The following is a 20,176-nucleotide window of genomic DNA, read 5'->3' on the forward strand; positions in this document are numbered from 1 at the left end:
GCAATGTCAGCATTCATTTCCAGAGGACTACAATATAAAAGCAATGATGTATTGCTGATGCTTTATAAGGTGTTGATCAGACAGCATGTAGAGTATTGTGAGCAGTTTTGGGCCCCACAATCTAAGAAAAAATGTGTTGGCATTGGAGAAGCTCCAGAGATTCACATGAATTCTGAGAATGAAAGGGTTAACATACAAGGCATGTTTGATGGCTCTGGGCCTGCACTCACAAGAGTTTAGAAGAATGAGGGAATGATGTAAATGAAACCTATCAAATATTGAAATGCCTAGATAGAGTGGATGTAAAGAAGATGGGTGAGTATAGGACCAGAGAGCACAACCTCAGCGTAGAAGGACATCCCTTTAGAACACAGATAAGGAGGAATTTCTTTAGTCAGAGGGTGGTGAATCTTCAAACTCAATGCCACAGACAGCTGTGGAGGCCATGTCACTGGGTATATTTAAAGTGGAGGTTGATAGATTCTTGATTAGTAAGGGCATCAAAGGTTATGGCATGAAGGCAGGAGAATAGGGTTGAGGAGGAAAATAAATTGCAAGCAGATATGACGGGACAAATGGCTCAATCCTACTCTTATGTTTTATGGTCTTCAGCGACAAGTGAACAATGGTTACCCGGATGCCGGCGTCTCTCTCTGCCTCGGCCACACCAATCTCTGCGTCTCTCTGCACGATTGCTGTCTGTGACTTCCCCAATGAACTCAGGTACTCCACTTTGTCATAAACGTCCTGTGGGTCAAAAGCAGTGGATCAGAAGACTCACTTCACAAGATCATTCCAGTAACTTATGTAGTCACAGGGAGCAGTACAGCTTCTGGCCGAGCACACAACAGGTGCTGACGCAGACTCATTTACAGGTGTCAACCACCGAAACCTTACCCTTACTTGACTCATCTGAACCAAATCCACCTGATTTGCTTCACACACCTTTATAGGTACATTAATCAGTAGTTGCTATATACATTTACACGTATTAGGAATTTGCTGTGGTGCGACTTGCAACAAAAAAACAACATTCAACAATTAGACAAAAATGTTAGAGGTTAAAGTTTTGATATGGAATAAAATGTGTATAAATACATAAATATTAACATGTATTTACAATGTAAACAACATTAAAAAGTAGTTTAAAGTATCAATGGTGCAGTGCAGTAACGGAGGGTGTAGTGGTATAGATAAACGAGGGTGAGATGAACTAACCAGAATGGTTGAGCAGATTAACTGCCTGGGGAAAGAAACTTCTAAGAAGGCGTGTATTTTGTTTTAATAACCCTGTAGCATTTTCTATAAGGAAGCTTTTGGAGAAAGGAGTTTGTTGTGTGGGTAGTGTCCACAATGACTTATACTTGATGAAAGATTTAAATGTGGAATCTCTAAACCAGCAGAGGACACAAAGCTGGGGGAGCGGGGGAGCCCAGAGGGGGATACTGTTGAGGAGTGGGCAATGTATAATGGTGTGGATAAACTCAAGGCAAATTAGCTGAGTGGAAAGATATTGGGAAAGGGGAAGTACCACAGACCTGACTGTCCTTGAGCACCAATGAATTGAAGGTAAACAAGCACTTGCAGTAGGTAGTTAAGGAACAAACTGCAGTAAAGGGATTTGAGCAAGAATGTCTTTGGACCAGAGGACACAGCTTCAGTACAGCAGGATATCCATTTAGAACAGAGATGAAGAGAAATTTATTTAGTCAGTGGATGGTGAATCTGTGGAATTCATTGCCACAGACTTACTGTGGAAACGTCAGGTATAGGTTGACAGGTTCTTGATTAGAGAGGGCATCACAGGTTACAGGGAGAAGGCAAAAGAATGGGATGAGTGGAATAGTAGATCAGGCTCAATGGTACAAATAGCCAATTCTGCTCCTGTTTCTGGTGGTCTTGCTGCCATTGTGTGCAGTTCCAGTCTCCTTTTCTGAGGAAGGATGTTTTTGATGAAGAGAGATGGCAGGAACGATTCATCAGACTGCTATGGGGGGGTGGGGGGCATGGACAATACGCAAGAACAGATTGGATCGTTTAAGCTTATCTACATTAGGTTGCACAAGGAAGCACCCAAGAAGCTACAAAGATTCTAACTGGAGCAGATGGGAAGGAATATCCCCAGGACAAGGATGTCTGGGATCAAGAGTAACCAGCTGAGGATGCAGGATGTCATGTATGACCCAGAAATGGAGTAATTTCTTCACCACTATAGGGAGTTGAGGCAAAATTATTTAATATATTCAAGGAGCTGTATAGGTTTCTTAGGCAGGAGGGATCAAGCAATCCAGGCAAAAAGCTGGAATAAAGTGCTGAATCTCGATGATCAGCATTATTTTATTGAATGCTGGAACAGGCTCAAAGACCAACAAATGGCCTCAACCTGTTCCCATACAAGATAGGCGCAGTACAAGAACAGGCTCTTAGGTCCACAAAGTCTGTGCCGAACATGACGCTGAATTAAACTATAATCCCTCCAGCGATCGTGTGATCCACTGCCTGCGTATTCACATGTCTGTTTAAAAGCACCTTGAATACCACTGTTGTATCTACATTCTCCACCATCTCCCCTGGCAGCACACAGCAGGCACCCACCATTCTGTTAAAAACCAACTCACTCAGCACAGCTCCATTAAATTCCACCCCCCCTTTCACTTTAAGGCTATGTCCTCCAGCCTTCAACATCTCTGCCCAGGGAAAAAGATTTTAGATCAGAACCAGAATAAGGCTTATTACAGCATCCATCATCAGGGACCTCCATCACCCAACAACATGCTCTCCTCTCACTGTTGCCATCAGGAAGGTGGTACAGGAGCTTCAGGACTCACACCATTAGGTTCAGGAACAATCATTACCCCTCAACTATTAGGGTCTTGAACCAAACGGAATAATTTCACTTGCCCCATCATTGAAACATCCCCGCAACTAACAGACTCACTTTCAAGGAACCTTCATCTCAGGATCCTGATATTTACTGCTTTTTATTTATTATTATTTCTTTCTTGTTGTATTTGCAGTTTGTAGTTTTCTGCACTCCGGCTGAACGCCTAAGTTGAGACAGTCTTTCACTGATTCTGTCATAGAGAAGTACAACACAGAAACAGGCCCTTCTGTCCCTCTATAGTCCATGCCAAAACCATTTAAACTGCCTACTCCCATCGATCTGCATCGGGACCATAGTTCTCCATATCCCTACAATCCATATACCTATCTAAACTTTTTTTTAAATGCTGAAATTGAGCTTGCGACCCTCCGAATTAAGAAGTTTCCCTACATATTCCCTTTAAACTTCTCACCTTTCACCCTTGACCTCTGGTTGTAGCCCCACCCAACCTCAGTGGAAAAAGCCTGCTTTCATTCACCCTATCTATACATAGAAAAACATAGAAAACCTACAGCACAATACAAGCCCTTTGGTCCACAAAGTTGTGCCGAACATGTCCCTACCTTAGAAATTACTAGGCTTACCTATAGCCCTCTATTTTTCTAAGCTCCTTGTACCTATCCAAAAGTCTCTTAAAAGACCCTATCGTATCCGCCTCCACCACTGTTGCCAGCAGCCCATTCCACGCACTCACCACTCTCCGAGTAAAAAAACTTACCCCTGACATCTCCTCTGTACCTACTCCCCAGCACCTTAAACCTGTGTCCTCTTGTGGCAACCATTTCAGCCCGGGAAAAAGCCTCTGACTATCCACATGATCAATGCCTTTCATCATCTTATGCACCTCTATCAGGTCACCTCTCATCCTCTGTCGCTCCAAGGAGAAAAGGCCGAGTTCACTCAACCTCAACCAATTCTCATAAGGCATGCTCCCCAATCCAGGCAACATCCTTGTAAATCTCCTCTGCACCCTTTCTATGGCTTCCACATCCTTCGTGTAGTGAGGCAACCAGAACTGAGCACAGTACTCCAATCTGGTACTTCATGGTGAGGTCCTTCATGACAGATTCTGCATTTGTGAGGTTTGCCTTTGAAGATGTTCTCGATGGTGGGGAGGTGAGTGCCCATGATGGAGCTGGCTGAGTTTACAATTCTCTGCAGGTTATTTTGATCCTGTGCAGTTGCCCCTCCATACCTGATGGTGATGCAACCACTCAGAATGCTCTTCAGAGTACATCTGTAGAAATTTGCTAGACAAATGTGATTACAAAGAAGGCAAGTGGCTATGTTTCATTAGGAGTTTGAACAGATTTTGTGTGTCACCAAAGACTTTGCTAGACAAATCACCTCCTAGTCTTTGTAATTGCAAAAATATTTTGTGCCCAAGATAGATTCTGACTGTCTACCCTATCTATGGTTCTCATAATAGTATAAACAACTATCAGATCTTACATCAGCCCCCGATGCTCTATTGAAAGCAACACAGATTTGTCCACCCTCCCCTTATCGTCACAATGCAGGCAGATCCTGGTGACCTTGTTCTGAACCCTTCCTCCATACTTCTTTGAAAACAACGGTTTCCACAGCAGGCCTCCAGTTCTGCAGAAAGTTCAGCAACCAAGCTTCTCACTCCAAGGTCTCTGACCTGCTGAGGAGTGCCAGCTTTTCTGTTTAATTGCGTGGAATGTTCTGTGGGGAGATGCCTTGAAGTTGAAGGGACATAAAGCCTTCTTCTGTGTGCAATGCTTTTATGATTTCAAAGCTAAGATTGAGCTGAAACAGCCTTGGAGTCATAATGGTCAGCATGTTATTGATGCTGCAGAATAAAGACAAGGCTTGCCTTTAAATACAAAAACAGCAGAGAATTAATTTGAACCAATGCATTCTCAGAAACATACAAGATTCTGTCGATACTGAAAATCCAGAGCAACACAAAATGCTGGAGGATCTCAGCAGGCCTGGTAGCTTTTATAAAGTGGAACAAACAATTCAGGGGGAGACCATCTATCAGCAGAAGCTAGAACTAAAAGGTTGGGGAGAGGAAGTACAAACTTGCAGGTGATAGGCAGACCAACTGAAGGGGAAGGGGAGAGAGCTGGGGTGAAGTGAGAAACTGAGAGGTGATGGGTGGAGAGAGAGAGAACTGAAGAAGGATCATGGGAGAAAAGGAAGGATGAGGGAAACCAAAGGGAGGTGATGGGCAGGTGAGAAGAGAAGGGACAAAAGGGGAGCCAGGACAAGGAATGGAAAATGAGAGGAGCAGGAGTGGGCTGACTAGAGAAATGTATACAGCATATTATCACCTTTTAGCTCTGTAGTTCAGTATTCCTTATTTTTAAAGACTTTTTAGAATTCTGGTATTGGCTAATTTTCCACCCACAGATATATTTCTTATTCACGGTTCCTTCTCTGAACACTACATTTTAAAGGAGATGGTCTTTACACCAGAACTAATTTTATCCTGCCCCAAAAATACCCTATTTCTCTACCTTCCTATAATTTTCCCCGTACCTTCTCTCATCTTCTACTTTCTCCTGTGGTTCCCCCCCACCCTTAACTCTTCTTTTCTCCTCACCTGCTTAACACCTCCCTCTGGTGCCCCTCCTCATTCCCTTTCTCACGTGGTCTGCAGAATCACTCGTGTTTATGACCCCACTTCAATACCCTAGATCCACATCCCAATCTCTGCTCAGACAAGATCTGGAGATTTAGAAACTGCGTTTCACAGGGGTACCTAGTGAGTCCTCTGAGGCTCCCTTGGCCCAGTGGCAGATGCCATTGTGTTTGATTTCTCCACCCAGAAACACAAACACAGAAGTCCTGCTGACACCTCCAGAGTAATGCTTCACTGGAGCGGCCACAGCGTCTCTCAGACTGTAAACCGGGGTCCCATCTGATCTCACCGATTGACACGGAAGATTCTCTAACTCCCATCTATAGAACAGCTGGAGTCCTCCTGGCACCCTAGAGCCAAATGCCAACAAACAATCTGCTGCAGGAGCTATGCTGCTGCTCAACCCACTGAGTTCCTCTGGCAGATGGTTTGTTGCCTTGGGGTTAAGTTCCATTCCTCAGCTGATATCACTAGAACAAATTACAGAGTCATAGAGCACTACAGCACAGAGATGAGCCCTTTAGCCCATCTAGTCCATACCAAATTGTTACTCTGCCTAGTCTCACCAACTCGCATCTGGACCATAGCCCTCCATACCTCCTCCATCCATGCACTTAACCAAACTTCGCTTAAATATTGAAATCAAACCCTCATTCACCACTTCTGCTAGCAGTTCATTCCACACACGCACTGTCCTCTGAGCAAAGAAGTTGCCCTCATGTTTCCCTTAAACATTTCACCCTAAACCAATAGCCTCTAGTTCTAATCTCACTGACCTCAGTGGGATAAACCTAATTTCATTTACCCTATCTATACCCTTCATAACTATGAAGATTTCCCCTCATTCTCTGTGCTCCAGTGAATAAAGTCCTAACCTATTCAATCTTTCCCTATAACTTAGGTCCTCGAGTACTGGAACCATCCTTGTAAAGTTTCCCTCTGCTCACTCAATCTTATTGATATCTTTCCTGCAGGTAAGTCGCTGGCTACAAGTTGGCCGAAGGTTTCCTACATGACATTACTGATTACTTCATTAAAAAAGGTACTTCCTGGGCTGCATTTAATGAAAGACATGATACAAGCCCTGAAACATAGGTAACAGGGGCGTAAGTTGTCCAGTCATGATGTTTGTGGCTGGTGAACAGCAAAGGACAAAGCCTCTTCCCAGTGCACATTCCTGCACACAGCTGTGGCAGAGAAGTTGCACAGAGCCATGCTGAGAGGAGAAGGGTGGCAAATGTCAACAGAAGGACTCAACGGGGTCTGAAAACCTATCTCCAGAGCAGAAGCCAGCAACAAAACAAAACCCTGGAAATGTAATTCAGAATCCCAGAATCAACATTTAACAATGACAACAACAGACTCTTTAAAAGATTACAGGAAATCTAAGGACTCTGTTATTGACAAATCAACTAGGGAGTGGTCTAAATGAGCTGGAAACTCCATGCTGCTCACTTTAGTAAAGTCAAAAAATCCCATTAATTTTAATTAGAGTTGCTTCAGAGGCTATTTTCTACACATGAATTGTTTTCTGACAGCCAGTGTACATGACGGGATGCAGCCAGCCAGGCAACAAATACTGGAGCACAACTCAAATTCCTAATATCACTTGTCCCACATGAAAATTCTGACAACACCACCCACATTGTTCCCATCCCCAGAGCCTGCGTAATCCATTAGCTGAAGTGCCTGCAGTCACTGATGCTGAAGCTTTTCAGAACTACAGTGCTTGTTTCCACACCAGAGTCAGTGAACCATTACATTTCATAAAATTCCACAGATTAACTGATTCGAGGATTTAACTCTCTCGGTTCAATGATACAAACTACCTCCATGAAATCACATGCACCTTTGGTCAAGTATAAAAGTCAAAATAAATTTATTATCAAAGTACATCTGCTTTATTATATACTACACTGAGATTCATTTTCTTTAAGGCATTTACAGGAAAAACATACAACTTATTAAAAGCTGCAATGAACAAAGGCTGACAAACAGCCAATGTGCAAAAGACAAACTGAGCAAGTAAAAAGGAAATACTGAGAATATGAGTCGTGTTGTTCTGCTGAACACTGTTATGTACTGGAACATGTGGTGACACTTGCAAGCTACCCTCAGCACATTCTTGGTTGTGCTGGCTATCAATGCAAATGATGCATTTCACTGACAAACATGATAAATAAATTAATCTGAATCTGAAAGTGGACCGGTAGGTCACAGAAACAGTTCAGAGTTATGGTGAGTGAAATTATCCAAACCGGTTCAGGAGGCTGATGAGTGAACTGTTCCTGAACCTGATGGTGTGGGGCCTAAGGCCTCTGTACCTCCTGCCTGACAGTAGGAGTGAGAAGAGAGCATGGTCTAGATGGTGGGGTCCTTGATAACAGACGCTGATTTCTTGTGACCGTGCTCCTTGTAAATGTATTTGATGGTGCGAGAGCTTTGCCTGTGATGGACTGGGCTGTATCCACCACTTTCTGTAGCCTGTTCTGTTCCTGGGCATTGATGGTTCCATACCAGGCTGTGATGCAACCTGTTAGGATACTCTCCACCGTACATAGAAGTTTGTCAAAGTTTTTGGTGACATACCTAGCAGTCAGTGTAACGCTTTACAGCACCAGTGACCCGGGTCCAAGTCCACTGCTGTCTGTAAGGAGTTTGTCATTCTCCCCGTCACCATGTGAGCTTCCTTCAAGTGTTCTGGCTTCCTCCCAAATTCCAAAGGTGTAAAGGTTAGTATGAGTTAGTAAGTTGTGGCATGTGATGCAGGCATCAGAAGTGTGCCAACACTTGCAGACTGCCCCCAGCACATCCTTGCACAGTGCTGCTCAGTGATGCAAATGAAGCATTTCACAGTATGCTTCAATGTTTTAACGTACATGTGACAGATAAAGCTGATTTTTAAATGAGCTAGTTTGTTTAAGCACCACCCCGTCCACCCCCCCCCCACCCCCGAGCATGAGCACATTAACTAATGCAACACTGAAGTATCACGGGAGGGTTGCAATGCTGGAGGTGCAATTCTGTCTCTTCATACCAATGCCAGAATCCCACTGAGTCCTCTGTCATGTGATGTCTCTACACAAACCTTTGGACAACCACTTCGCTGTGCACGACCTCTGGGACAGTTTACAATGATCACTAAGTTTGAGAACACTGTTAAAAATGTCCACTCTTTCTCAAAGAAACAATTACTTGAATGGGTACAAAGTTTCCTGGCAAGGAAGTATACCTTGGTACTTTAAAAGAGTGTTACTGAGGACTTTTGGGAGTTGGGAATGATCAGTGAAGCAGGAGATATGAAATTGCATCTTAAAAGAAGAAAGTTTGAGACTGACATTGAGGTGTCTGAATATAAAGTTTAAAACAGAGGAACAGTTAAAGCAGGGCAAGGGTAAACACAGAGCTGCAGTGGATCAGCGTGGGCACAGAGGGAAGTTAATAATAATAAAGACACAATACTAAACACCACTAGACCAGTTCAAAAGTTCCTAGCAATTAAGAATTGAATGCACTTGGCTATCCCCATACCTCAGGTTTCACAAGCCTCAGATGAGAAAAAATTAAAATAATAAGTATTTATTTCCACAGCACTTTCCATACAATGTAGCTCAAACAGCTTCACAATGGGATAAAGAGTAAACATGAAAATAAAAGATAAAAAAAGATTTTAGTTAAAAGCAAAGTTAAATAAATAGGTTTTGTGCTTGTGTTTAAAAGTGCCAACTGAGTCTGGATCTCTTAGCTTTAGGTATTAAATTCCACAGTTTAAAGATGATAACCTGCCAATTATCATTTGAGGGAGATTGTTTACATTTAAGAGACCAGTGGAAGATGACTCAAGAGTTCGAACAGGATTATAAAACAAAAATGATCCTCTGATTTACTCTGGTCCCAGACCATTGAGAGCTTTAAAAACAAGTAAAAAAACTCTAAGCCAACTCTAAAAGATACCAGAAGCCAATGCAGAGTAGGTTGGGTGTAGTCAAGTAGTAGAAGTTTAAAACCACCATGAAACAGAAACAAGATAAGCAAGATTGAGATTTATTTATCATGTGTACACCAAAACATAGAGTGAAATGTGTTGTTTGTGTTAACACACGTAGGGATGTACGGGAGCAGTCTGTAAGCATCACCATACATTCCATCACATGCCACAATGCTCAGCAGAACAACACAGAAACAGGTGGTAGAGACTTGGATCAAGTTCAAATATGTGAGAAATAGATGAGTGTGGGAGATATTAGGCAGTCACAGGGTTAAAGGCATCACTTGTTCAATATATTTATCAAGCAGTGGGAAATGCAGGCATTGCATATATACAACTTTGCTCTTGAAGGAATCAGAAATTCTCACCACATTCTGAACATGACTAAGTTTCAATCTAAAAATAACAGCTGTATGAATTGCTTGGTGTTGCTTTAATACTGCTCAAAATGTCACAGGTTATAGAAAGGAGAGCTAGTATTTCACTACATAGGGAAGAATGGCTCACTCAGTAACAAGACACCAAAAATTTCTCCTTACGAAATCTGTTAGTTTCCCCTACCCTCCCACCCCACAAGATTCAAGGCTCCTTTTATAGGAGAGTGTGATGCAGCTGTGAAGTATATGAAAAATATGCCTACAGGTTATTCCCACCGAACCATTTAGAATAGTACAACACAGTACAGTTCCTTCAGCTCACGATGTTGTGCCAACCTTTTAACCTGCTCCCAGATCAGTCAAACCCTTCTGTTCCACAAAGACCTCCAATTTTCTATCATCTGTGTGCCTATCTAAGATTTCTTTAAATGTCATCTATCCTTGGCAGTGCATTCCACACACCCACCACTCCGTGTAAAAAAAATACTTACCTACAACATCCCCCTAATACTTTCCTCCAGTCACATTAAAATTATGCCCCCTTGGGTTAGCCATTTCTGCCCTGGGAAAAGTCTCTGACTGACCATTCTACATATGGCTCTTATCATCTTGTAAACCTCAGAATCAGGTTTATTACCACTAACATGTGAAATTTGTTAAGAATTACTATAAGTTACAGTGAGAAATGCCAGACAGTGGTGTAATGGTATTTGAGGTGAGTGGTCCTGGGTTTGAATCCAGTCAGCTTCTTGCACATTTTCCATCTGTGCCGGGTTGAGCGTTGAGCTAGAAACTCGGTCTTGTGAAAAAACATAAAAATGCGAAGGAAACAGCAAGGTTGCTACCTGGTGAGCTACAAGCACGGAGAGGAACAACAACAGAAAGAAGAATTTAAAGAATAAGCAAAGGAGGTAGTATGCATGGGATAAGAGGTGATTATCAGGGCACCTTTCAACTTTCTTCAGTCCAAAGAGAAAAACCCTGGCTCACTCAACCTTTCCTCATAAGGCACACTCTCTAATCCAGGCAGCATCCTGGTCAATCTCCTCTGCACCCTCTCTAATCCAGGCAGCATCCTGGTCAATCTCCTCTGCACCCTCTCTAATCCAGGCAGCATCCCGGTCAATCTCCTCTGCACCCTCTCTAATCCAGGCAGCATCCTGGTCAATCTCCTCTGCACCCTCTCTAATCCAGGCAGCATCTTGGTCAATCTCCTCTGCACCCTCTCTAATCCAGGCAGCATCCTGGTGAATCTCCTCTGCACCCTCTCTAATCCAGGCAGCATCCCGGTCAATCTCCTCTGCACCCTCTCTAATCCAGGCAGCGTCCTGGTCAATCTCCTCTGCACCCTCTCTAATCCAGGCAGCATCCTGGTCAATCTCCTCTGCACCCTCTCTAATCCAGGCAGCATCCTGGTCAATCTCCTCTGCACCCTCTCTAATCCAGGCAGCATCCTGGTCAATCTCCTCAGCACCCTCTCTAATCCAGGCAGCGCCCTGGTCAATCTCCTCTGCACCCTCTCTAATCCAGGCAGCATCCCGGTCAATCTCCTCTGCACCCTCTCTAATCCAGGCAGCATCCTGGTCAATCTCCTCTGCACCCTCTCTAATCCAGGCAGCTTCCTGGTAAATCTCCTCTGCACCCTCTCTAATCCAGGCAGCATCCTGGTCAATCTCCACTGCACCCTCTCTAATCCAGGCCGCATCCTGGTCAATCTCCTCTGCACCCTCTCTAATCCAGGCAGCGCCCTGGTCAATCTCCCCTGCACCCTCTCTAATCCAGGCAGCATCCCGGTCAATCTCCTCTGCACCCTCTCTAATCCAGGCAGCATCCTGTTCAATCTCCTCTGCACCCTCTCTAATCCAGGCAGCATCCTGTTCAATCTCCTCTGCACCCTCTCTAATCCTGGCAGCGCCCTGGTCAATCTCCTCTGCACCCTCTCTAATCCAGGCAGCATCCTGCTCAATCTCCTCTGCACCCTCTCTAATCCAGGCAGCATCCTGCTCAATCTCCTCTGCACCCTCTCTAATCCAGGCAGCATCCTGCTCAATCTCCTCTGCACCCTCTCTAATCCAGGCAGCATCCTGCTCAATCTCCTCTGCACCTTCTCTAATCCAGGCAGCATCCTGCTCAATCTCCTCTGCACCCTCTCTAATCCAGGCAGCATCCTGGTCAATCTCCTCTGCACCCTCTCTAATCCAGGCAGCATCCTGCTCAATCTCCTCTGCACCCTCTCTAATCCAGGCAGCATCCTGGTCAATCTCCTCTGCACCCTCTCTAATCCAGGCAGCATCCTGCTCAATCTCCTCTGCACCCTCTCTAATCCAGGCAGCATCCTGCTCAATCTCCTCTGCACCCTCTCTAATCCAGGCAGCATCCTGCTCAATCTCCTCTGCACCCTCTCTAATCCAGGCAGCATCCTGCTCAATCTCCTCTGCACCCTCTCTAATCCAGGCAGCATCCTGCTCAATCTCCTCTGCACCCTCTCTAATCCAGGCAGCATCCTGCTCAATCTCCTCTGCACCCTCTCTAATCCAGGCAGCATCCTGCTCAATCTCCTCTGCACCCTCTCTAATCCAGGCAGCATCCTGTTCAATCTCCTCTGCACCCTCTCTAATCTAGGCAGCATCCTGCTCAATCTCCTCTGCACCCTCTCTAATCCAGGCAGCATCCTGGTCAATCTCCTCTGCACCCTCTCTAATCCAGGCAGCATCCTGCTCAATCTCCTCTGCACCCTCTCTAATCCAGGCAGCATCCTGGTCAATCTCCTCTGCACTCTCTCTAATCCAGGCAGCATCCTGGTCAATCTCCTCTGCACCCTCTCTAATCTAGGCAGTATCCTGGTAAACCTCCTCTGCACCCTCTCTAAAGCTCCCACATCCTTCCTATACTGACGTGAAAGATTTCTTTGTATTCTTTAAACGAGAGAGGAACAAATGGAAGGGTTTGTCACAGTGCAAGAAAGCGTGAGAGGGAGCAACATGTAGAGAGAACAGCACCTGTACAGGTGAGTTGGGCTGAGTGGTCTCCCACTGTGCTCTGTATTCTGTGTAATCAGCATTGCTGTGACGCTGATGGTTCAGCAAGCACGGTATCACGTGACTGGACATGTGGAGCAGACCTGGCTCAGTGCCTCCTACTTGCTTTAAGCATGAGTGGATTCGCTGTCGGTCAGTATTACTGAAACATTTCTTGAGACCTTACACTGAGACCTATCCTCTTGCTCAAGGATCCGATAGATCCCACAGGACAGACAACCAAACAGTGGGAGAGTCTCCCAGACCCTGGCCAAAATAGAGATGTCAGCAAACATCACTGATCATTTCACAGCTGCTCCAAATTGGCTGATAACAGAGACTGCACTTTGTAGGCAGTCTGTCACAGTCAGAACAGAACAGGCCTTTCAGCCCATCGAATCAATGCCAATTCTCAGTTGATCAATTTCCTCCTGTTGTACCCCAGCAATACTGATTTACCCATTCCAGCAATGATAAAATGCCCCTCTGACATTATTGACCATCTCAGCTTCCACCCCCCTTGTGGGGAGTCAGTTCCAGGGCATTAACCCTCGCATCTTCCATCCCCTGTACTCTAGCCTAAAGCCTAAATATTGTGCATCTGGTAGTAGTCTGGACTGATGACAGACCAAATGTTTCAGCCTGCTCTTGTGCACAACTACTCCCACCTCTTCCCCCTCACTACTGACAGCTACAATGTGACCTCCCATCAGTCCACCAGTTTCAGGTCAACAAATTCAACATCTTGTAGCGGTGTGCTACACACAGCGCTAAAGTAACGACACAGAGTTGGTAAACTGCAGTTAAAGAAGATTTTATTCGAACTTCACAGCCTTGCTTTAAAGCCTCCCTGATCCTGCCCTCCCTGGGCGCGGATGCTGTAGGGGGCACGTACTCACAATCCCCCGCAGGCTTTTCCCTTTGTTGGTGAAGCAGAACTGGCGCCGTTTTGGGACTGGCCTTTGTGCCGGCGCGCTGGCTATTTGTGAGCCGGTTCGAGTGCGCTAGGAAGTGGGTTGCCACATAACCCCCCCCCCCCCGCCAAGAACCGGCGATACACCCCCCAATGTCCACAGTCTGGGCCACAGTCTCCCACTGTTTGGGAGGTTGGCCTCTGCGCCGCAGTGCCGGAAACTCGACCGGTTGCGCCAAGTCCACATGGGCCAGTTTGAGTCGGTCCACCGTGAAAACCTCCTCTCTCCCCCCAACATCCAGCACGAACATGGACCCGTTGTTCCTGATCACCGTAAACGGCCCCTCGTAGGGCCGCTGTAGCGGTGGCCGATGCCTGCCCCTTCATACAAACACAAACGTACAGTTCTGCAGGTCTTTGGGTACGCAGGTCGGGTTCTGCCCATGCTGCGAAGTGGGTATGGGGGCCAGGTCACCGAGCCTCTCACGCAGTCTGCCCAGGACTGCTGCGGGTTCTTCCTCTTGCCCCCTTGGGGCTGGTATGAACTCCCTGGGGACGACCAGGGGTGCGCCGTACATCAACTCAGCCGACGAGGCGTGCAGATCTTCTTTGGGCGCCGTGCGGATGCCAAGTAGGACCCAGGGAAGCTCGTCCACCCAGTTAGCTCCTCTTAGGCAGGCCATGAGAGCCGACTTTAGGTGACGGTGGAAATGCTCCACCAGGCCGTTCGACTGTGGGTGGTAGGCAGTGGTGTGGTGTAGCTGTGTCCCTAAAAGGCTGGCCATAGCTGACCACAGGCTGGAGGTGAACTGGGCGCCTCTGTCGGAGGTGATGTGGGCCGGTACACCAAAGCGGGACACCCAGGTGGCGATCAGTGCCCGGGCGCAAGATTCGGAGGTGGTGTTGGTGAGCGGGATCACCTCTGACCATCTTGTGAACCGGTCCACGATAGTCAGGAGGTGCCGCGCTCTGCACGACACTGGCAGGGGGCCCACGATATCCACATGAATATGGTCAAAACGCCAGTGGGTGGGGTGGAACTGCTGCGGCAGAGCTTTGGTGTGCCGCTGCACCTTGGCCGTCTGGCAGTGCATGCACGTTCTGGCCCATTCACTGACCTGCTTGCGGAGTCCATGCCAAACGAACCTGCTGGAGACCATCCGGATGGTTGTCCTGATGGAGGGGTGCACTAAGTTATGAATGGAGTCGAAAACGCGTCGCCGCCAAGGTGCCGGGACGACGGGACGGGGCTGGCCGGTGGCGACGTCACAGAGTCGGGTCCTCTCACCTGGGCCTACGGGGAGGTCCTGGAGCTGCAAACTGGAGACTGCCGTTCTGTAACTCAGGATCTCCTCGTCTGCCTGCTGTGCCTTTGCCAGCGCCTCAAAGTCTACCCCTTGGGAAAGGGCATGAATGTTAGGGTGAGAGAGCGCGTCCGCCACGACACTGGCCTTACCCAAGACGTGCCGGACATCCATTGTGTATTCAGAGACGTAGGACAGATGGCGCTGCTGGCGGGACGACCAGGGATCGGACACCTTTGTGAACGTAAAGGTAAACGGCTTGTGGTCCTTGAACGCGGTGAAGGGTCTACCTTCTAAGAAGTACCTGAAATGCCGGATTGCCAGGTATAGCACCAACAGTTCCCAGTCGAAAGCACTGTATTTGAGCTCGGGTGGTGGCAGGTGTTTGCTGAAAAACGCCAAGGGTTGCCAGCGACCCGCGATGAGTTGCTCCAGAACCCCACCGACTGCCGTGTTAGATGCATCCACTGAGGGTGGTAGGGACGTCCATTCTGGGGTGCACTAGCATCGCGGCATTCGCCAAGGCTTCTTTCGTTTTAATGAAAGTGGTGGCGGACTCCTCGTCCCAGGTAATGTCCTTGCCCGGACCCGACATCAGGGCGAACAGGGGACACATGATTCGGGCTGCTGAAGGGAGGAAGCGGTGGTAGAAATTGACCATACCTACGAATTCCTGAAGGCCTTTGAATGTGGTGGGTCGGGGGAAATGGCAGACCGCGTCTACCTTAGCAGGCAGAGGGGTTGCCCCGTCTTTAGTAATCCTGTGGCCCAGGAAGTCGATGGTATCGAGTCCGAACTGGCATTTGGCCGGGTTGATTGTAAGACCGTACTCACTCAGTCGGGCGTAGAGTTGACGGAGGTGGGACAGATGCTCCTGACGACTGCTGCTGGCTATGAGTATGCCGTCCAAATATAGGAATGCGAAGTCCAAGTCGCGTCCCACCACGTCCATTAACTGCTGGAACGTCTGTGTGGCATTCTTCAGGCCGAACGGCATGCGGAGGAACTCAAAAAGGCCGAACAGGGTGATGAGAGCCGTTTTGGGGATGTCATCCGGATGCATTGGGATTTGATGGTATCCCCGGACGAGGTCTACCTTGGAGAAGATCCGAGCGCCTTGCAGGTTTGCTGCAAAGTCCTGAATGTGCGGCACAGGGTAGCGGTCTGGTGTGGTAGCCTCGTTCAGCCTGCGGTAGTCACCGCATGGTCTCCAGCCCCGTCGCTTTGGGCACCATGTGCAGGGGGGAGGCCCATGGGTTGTCAGACCGTCGGATGAGCCCCAATTCCTCCATCCTCTTGAACTCCTCCTTTGCCAGTCGGAGCTTGTCCGGGGGAAGCCGCCGAGCATGGGCGTGGAGGGGTGGTCCCTGGGTCGGGATGTGGTGCTGTACGCCGTGTCGGGGCATGGCCGCTGTGAACTGCAGTGCCAGAACCGATGGGAAATCCGCCAGGACTCTGGTGAAGTCGTTGTCGGACAGCGTGATGGAGTCTAAGTGTGGGGCTGGCAACTAGGCTTCTCTCAGGGAGAACGTCTGAAAGGTCTCGGCGTGGAGCAGCCTCTGCCTCGGCAGGTCGACCAGCAGGCTGTGAGCCTGCAAAAAATCCGCACCCAGGAGCGGTTGGGTTACGGCGGCCAGTGTGAAGTCCCACGTGAACCGGCTGGAGCCGAACTGTAGCCGCACCGTACGGGTGCCGTAGGTCCTTACTGTGCTGCCGTTCACGGAACCTCGGGGGGGACCTGGTGCCCTGTTATGGGTGTCGTAACTCGTCAAAGGTAAGACGCTGATCTCAGCACCGGTGTCCACCAAAAAACGGTGTCCCAACCTCTTGTCCCACACATACAGGAGGCTATCCCGATGGCCAGCCGCCGTAGCCATCAGCGGCGGCTGGCCCTGGTGTTTCCTGGGAACTTGCAGGGCGGGCTACAGTGGCGGGCTTCTGCGCCCCACTGCTGGTGGTAGAAACACCATTGTTCGTTGGGCTCCCCACCCCTGCCTCTGGGGTTAGCGGGCTCTGTGGCCGGGCCTGGTCTGGTTTGCTGCTGGGAGCGTGACCTGGTGATCTGTGCGATGGACGCCCCACTCACCTTCTTGGCGTTCCACAGCAAGTCCGCCCAGGCTGCCACCTTCCGGGGGTCGCTGAAATCCGCGTCGGACAGCAGCAGGCATATGTCCTCGGGCATCTGCTCCAGGAATGCCTGCTCAAACATGAGGCAGGGTTTGTGTCCGCCGGCCAGAGACAACATCTCATTCATTAAAGCCGACGGAGGTCTGTCTCCCAAGCCATCCAGGTGCAGTAAACGGGCAGCCCACTCGTGCCGTGAGAGTCCGAAAGTCCTTATGAGCAGGGCTTTGAATTCCATGTACTTGCCGTCCGCTGGGTGAGACTGTATGAACTCCTCAACCTGGGCTGCTGTGTCCTGGTCGAGGGAGCTCACCACGTAGTAGTAACGTGTGTCCTCTGAGGTGAAGCGGCGAACGTGGAATTGGGCCTCTGCTTGCTGGAACCAGAGGTGAGGTCACAGCGTCCAGAAGCTTGGCAGTTTCAACGAAACCGCATGAACAGATGCGGCATCGGTCATCTCTGGTCCAAAAACCATTTGGACCATCGGGGTCACCAATTGTAGCGGTGTGCAACACGCAGCGCTAAAATAACGACACGGAGTCAGTAAACTGCAGTTAGAGAAGATTTTATTCGAACTTCACAGCCTTGCTTTAAAGCCTCCCTGATCACGCCCTCCCCGGGCGCGGATGCTGTAGGGGGCACGTACTCACAATCCCCTGCAGGCCTTTCCCTTTGTTGGTGAAGCAGACCTGGAGCCCTTTTGGGACTGGCCTTTATGCCGGCGCACTGGCTATTTGTAAGCCGGTTCAAGTGCGCTAGGAAGTGGGTTGCCACAATCTACCCTTTTCTCTCTTTCCCGGAACATTACACTCCTTCAGCAAAACACTGATTTAGATGCAAGGTCAAGGAACAGACCACATCAGTTGATACGTTCATCACCTGATGAGGGGTCTCAGCCTGAAACGTTGACTATATACTCCCTTCCATAGATGCTAGCTGACCTATCAAGTCCCTTCAGCATTTTGTGAGCATTGCTCAAGATTTCCAGCATCTGCAGAATCTCTGGTATTTATTGTCTTCTGATAGGGTGAACTACATCTGTCAGGGCCCAGCAATGAGTTCAACAATTTCAGATTAGTCTTCCCATTGTGAGCAGCAACTGGCAAATTTGATAAAAGATCAACAAGCTCTAATGTTAGTTGTTTTTCCTCTACAGACGCTGCCTGACCTGGTGAGTCTTTCTCTTGTATTTGCCATGTTTTGCATTTCACAGTTCCAACATGGTCTCCCTTCTGTTCTTATTGCTTTCCTTTAACTCACACCACCACCACTCAGTGCAGCATCTTGTGCTTCTGATTTGGACAGGTACATGGGTAGGAAAGGTTGAGAGATATTGGTCAAAAGCAGGGTTGGCTCAGCTGGGCACTGTGGACAAGATGGGCCAAAGAGCTTGTTTCTGTGCTGTATAACTCCATGTTCATCACTCCAACGTGCCTTGCAGATGGTGCAAATTGTTTGAGGAATCAGGAGATGAGTCACTCACCTCAGAATATCCAAGCCACCAACCTGTAAGAAGTAATATCTTCCCTGAGGCAGACAGAATGCCCTGTGACCATCCTCCATTTTGTCAGGTCAGGTCCAGCAGCTGCCTTAATAATTTTTAATTTCAATTAATCAACAATAAATCAGTGAAAGTTGTGTTTTTTTTTACCTTGATAGTGAAGCTGAGGATCTCAATTCCCATACGGCCAACATCAGGGGCGGCCACTTCACGCACCAGCTGAGCAAACTGATCCCGATCCTGGTAAATGGCTTCAACGGTCAGGGTGCCTGCAAGAGGGAGAAGTGTGAACTTTGTGGGGTGAACTGGGCTTGGGGCAGATGGACCCAGCCCTGTAACCAGTGACGAGCTCATACAGTCTCTATCATGGGCAAGAACATAGAAATACATTATCATCCAGGCAAGTGTGAGGTAGTGCCCTTTCAGCAATCCAACGTAAAAGGACAGATTACATAGTTATTGGCAACTAAAGGCAAGTCCTGGAGTTAGGACAAAAGGTCAAACCCATGATCGATGAGTCCTGGGATGAAGTCCGAAGTTGAAGGCCCCACGTCTACAAGTCTGAGAATCCCAGAACAAGGAGGCCTAGAGGTGGCATGTCAAAGTTCAAAGTAAAATTATTACCAAAGTACATATCTGTCACTATATACAATACTGAGATTAATTTTCTTGTGGGCATATTCAATAAGTCTATTGATAATAATAACCATTACAGAATCAATGAAAGCTGCACCAATTTGGGGGTTCAACCGGTGTGCAAAAGACAACAAACTGCAAATATGAAAGGAAGAAAGAAATAATAAATAAACAAATAAATAAATAGAGAACATGAGATGAAAGAGTCCTTGAAAGCGAGTCCACAGGTTGTTGGAACATTTCAATGATGCGGCAAGTGAAGTTGAATGAAGTTATCCCTTTGGTTCAAGAGCCTGATGGTTGAGGGTAATGACTGTTCCTAAACCCGGTGGTGTGAGTCCTGAGGCTTCTGTGCCTTCATCCTGATGGCAGCAGTAAGAAGAGAGCATGTCCTGAATAGTGGAGGTCCCTGATGATGGATGCTGCTTTCCTGCGACAGCATTTCATGTATACATGTTTATCACTGATGGACTGGAGTTGGAGGCCTGTCTGTGTAAGTGAATGGGTGGACAGGTGGACAGGTGGGTAGGAAGGTTAGAAATTGGCTTGTTTTGCTGTTGTTGTTTGTATAGCTCTGCTGAACACTGTGAATCTGCAATGTCAGTGCTGGAATGTGGGCTGCCCTCTGCATATCCTTAGGTATTATAGTTAAATGTGAGCCTAGAGAGCTGGTGCAGAAAGGAAGCCTGAAAACTTAAATTAAGGAGGGTACGAAACAGCAACTCAATCCAGGGCTATATTTGTATACAGATGAAGCGTGGACCCTAACAACAACCAAAACATTAAAGTCTTCTGTAACAGCTGAGGTTGTGTTGAGT

General features: G+C 47.6%; 1 protein-coding gene across 3 annotated transcripts in view; it reads right to left on the reverse strand.

Moving 5' to 3' along the window:
* The window catches only part of LOC132396144 (flotillin-2-like), a 134,948-nt gene that overhangs the window by 13,106 nt on the left and 101,666 nt on the right, over window positions 1-20,176 (reverse strand). For all 3 annotated transcript variants that reach the window (XM_059973662.1, XM_059973663.1, XM_059973666.1), the window contains 2 exons: window positions 18,873-18,991; window positions 634-747 (listed from right to left, as the gene is read on the reverse strand). In XM_059973662.1, the coding sequence (XP_059829645.1) occupies window positions 634-747; window positions 18,873-18,991 (233 nt within the window). The remainder of the gene's footprint in view (window positions 1-633; window positions 748-18,872; window positions 18,992-20,176) is intronic.

The sequence above is a fragment of the Hypanus sabinus genome, chromosome 6, assembly GCF_030144855.1.
Source record: "Hypanus sabinus isolate sHypSab1 chromosome 6, sHypSab1.hap1, whole genome shotgun sequence".
In the NCBI taxonomy this organism is placed as follows: Eukaryota; Metazoa; Chordata; class Chondrichthyes; order Myliobatiformes; family Dasyatidae; genus Hypanus; species Hypanus sabinus.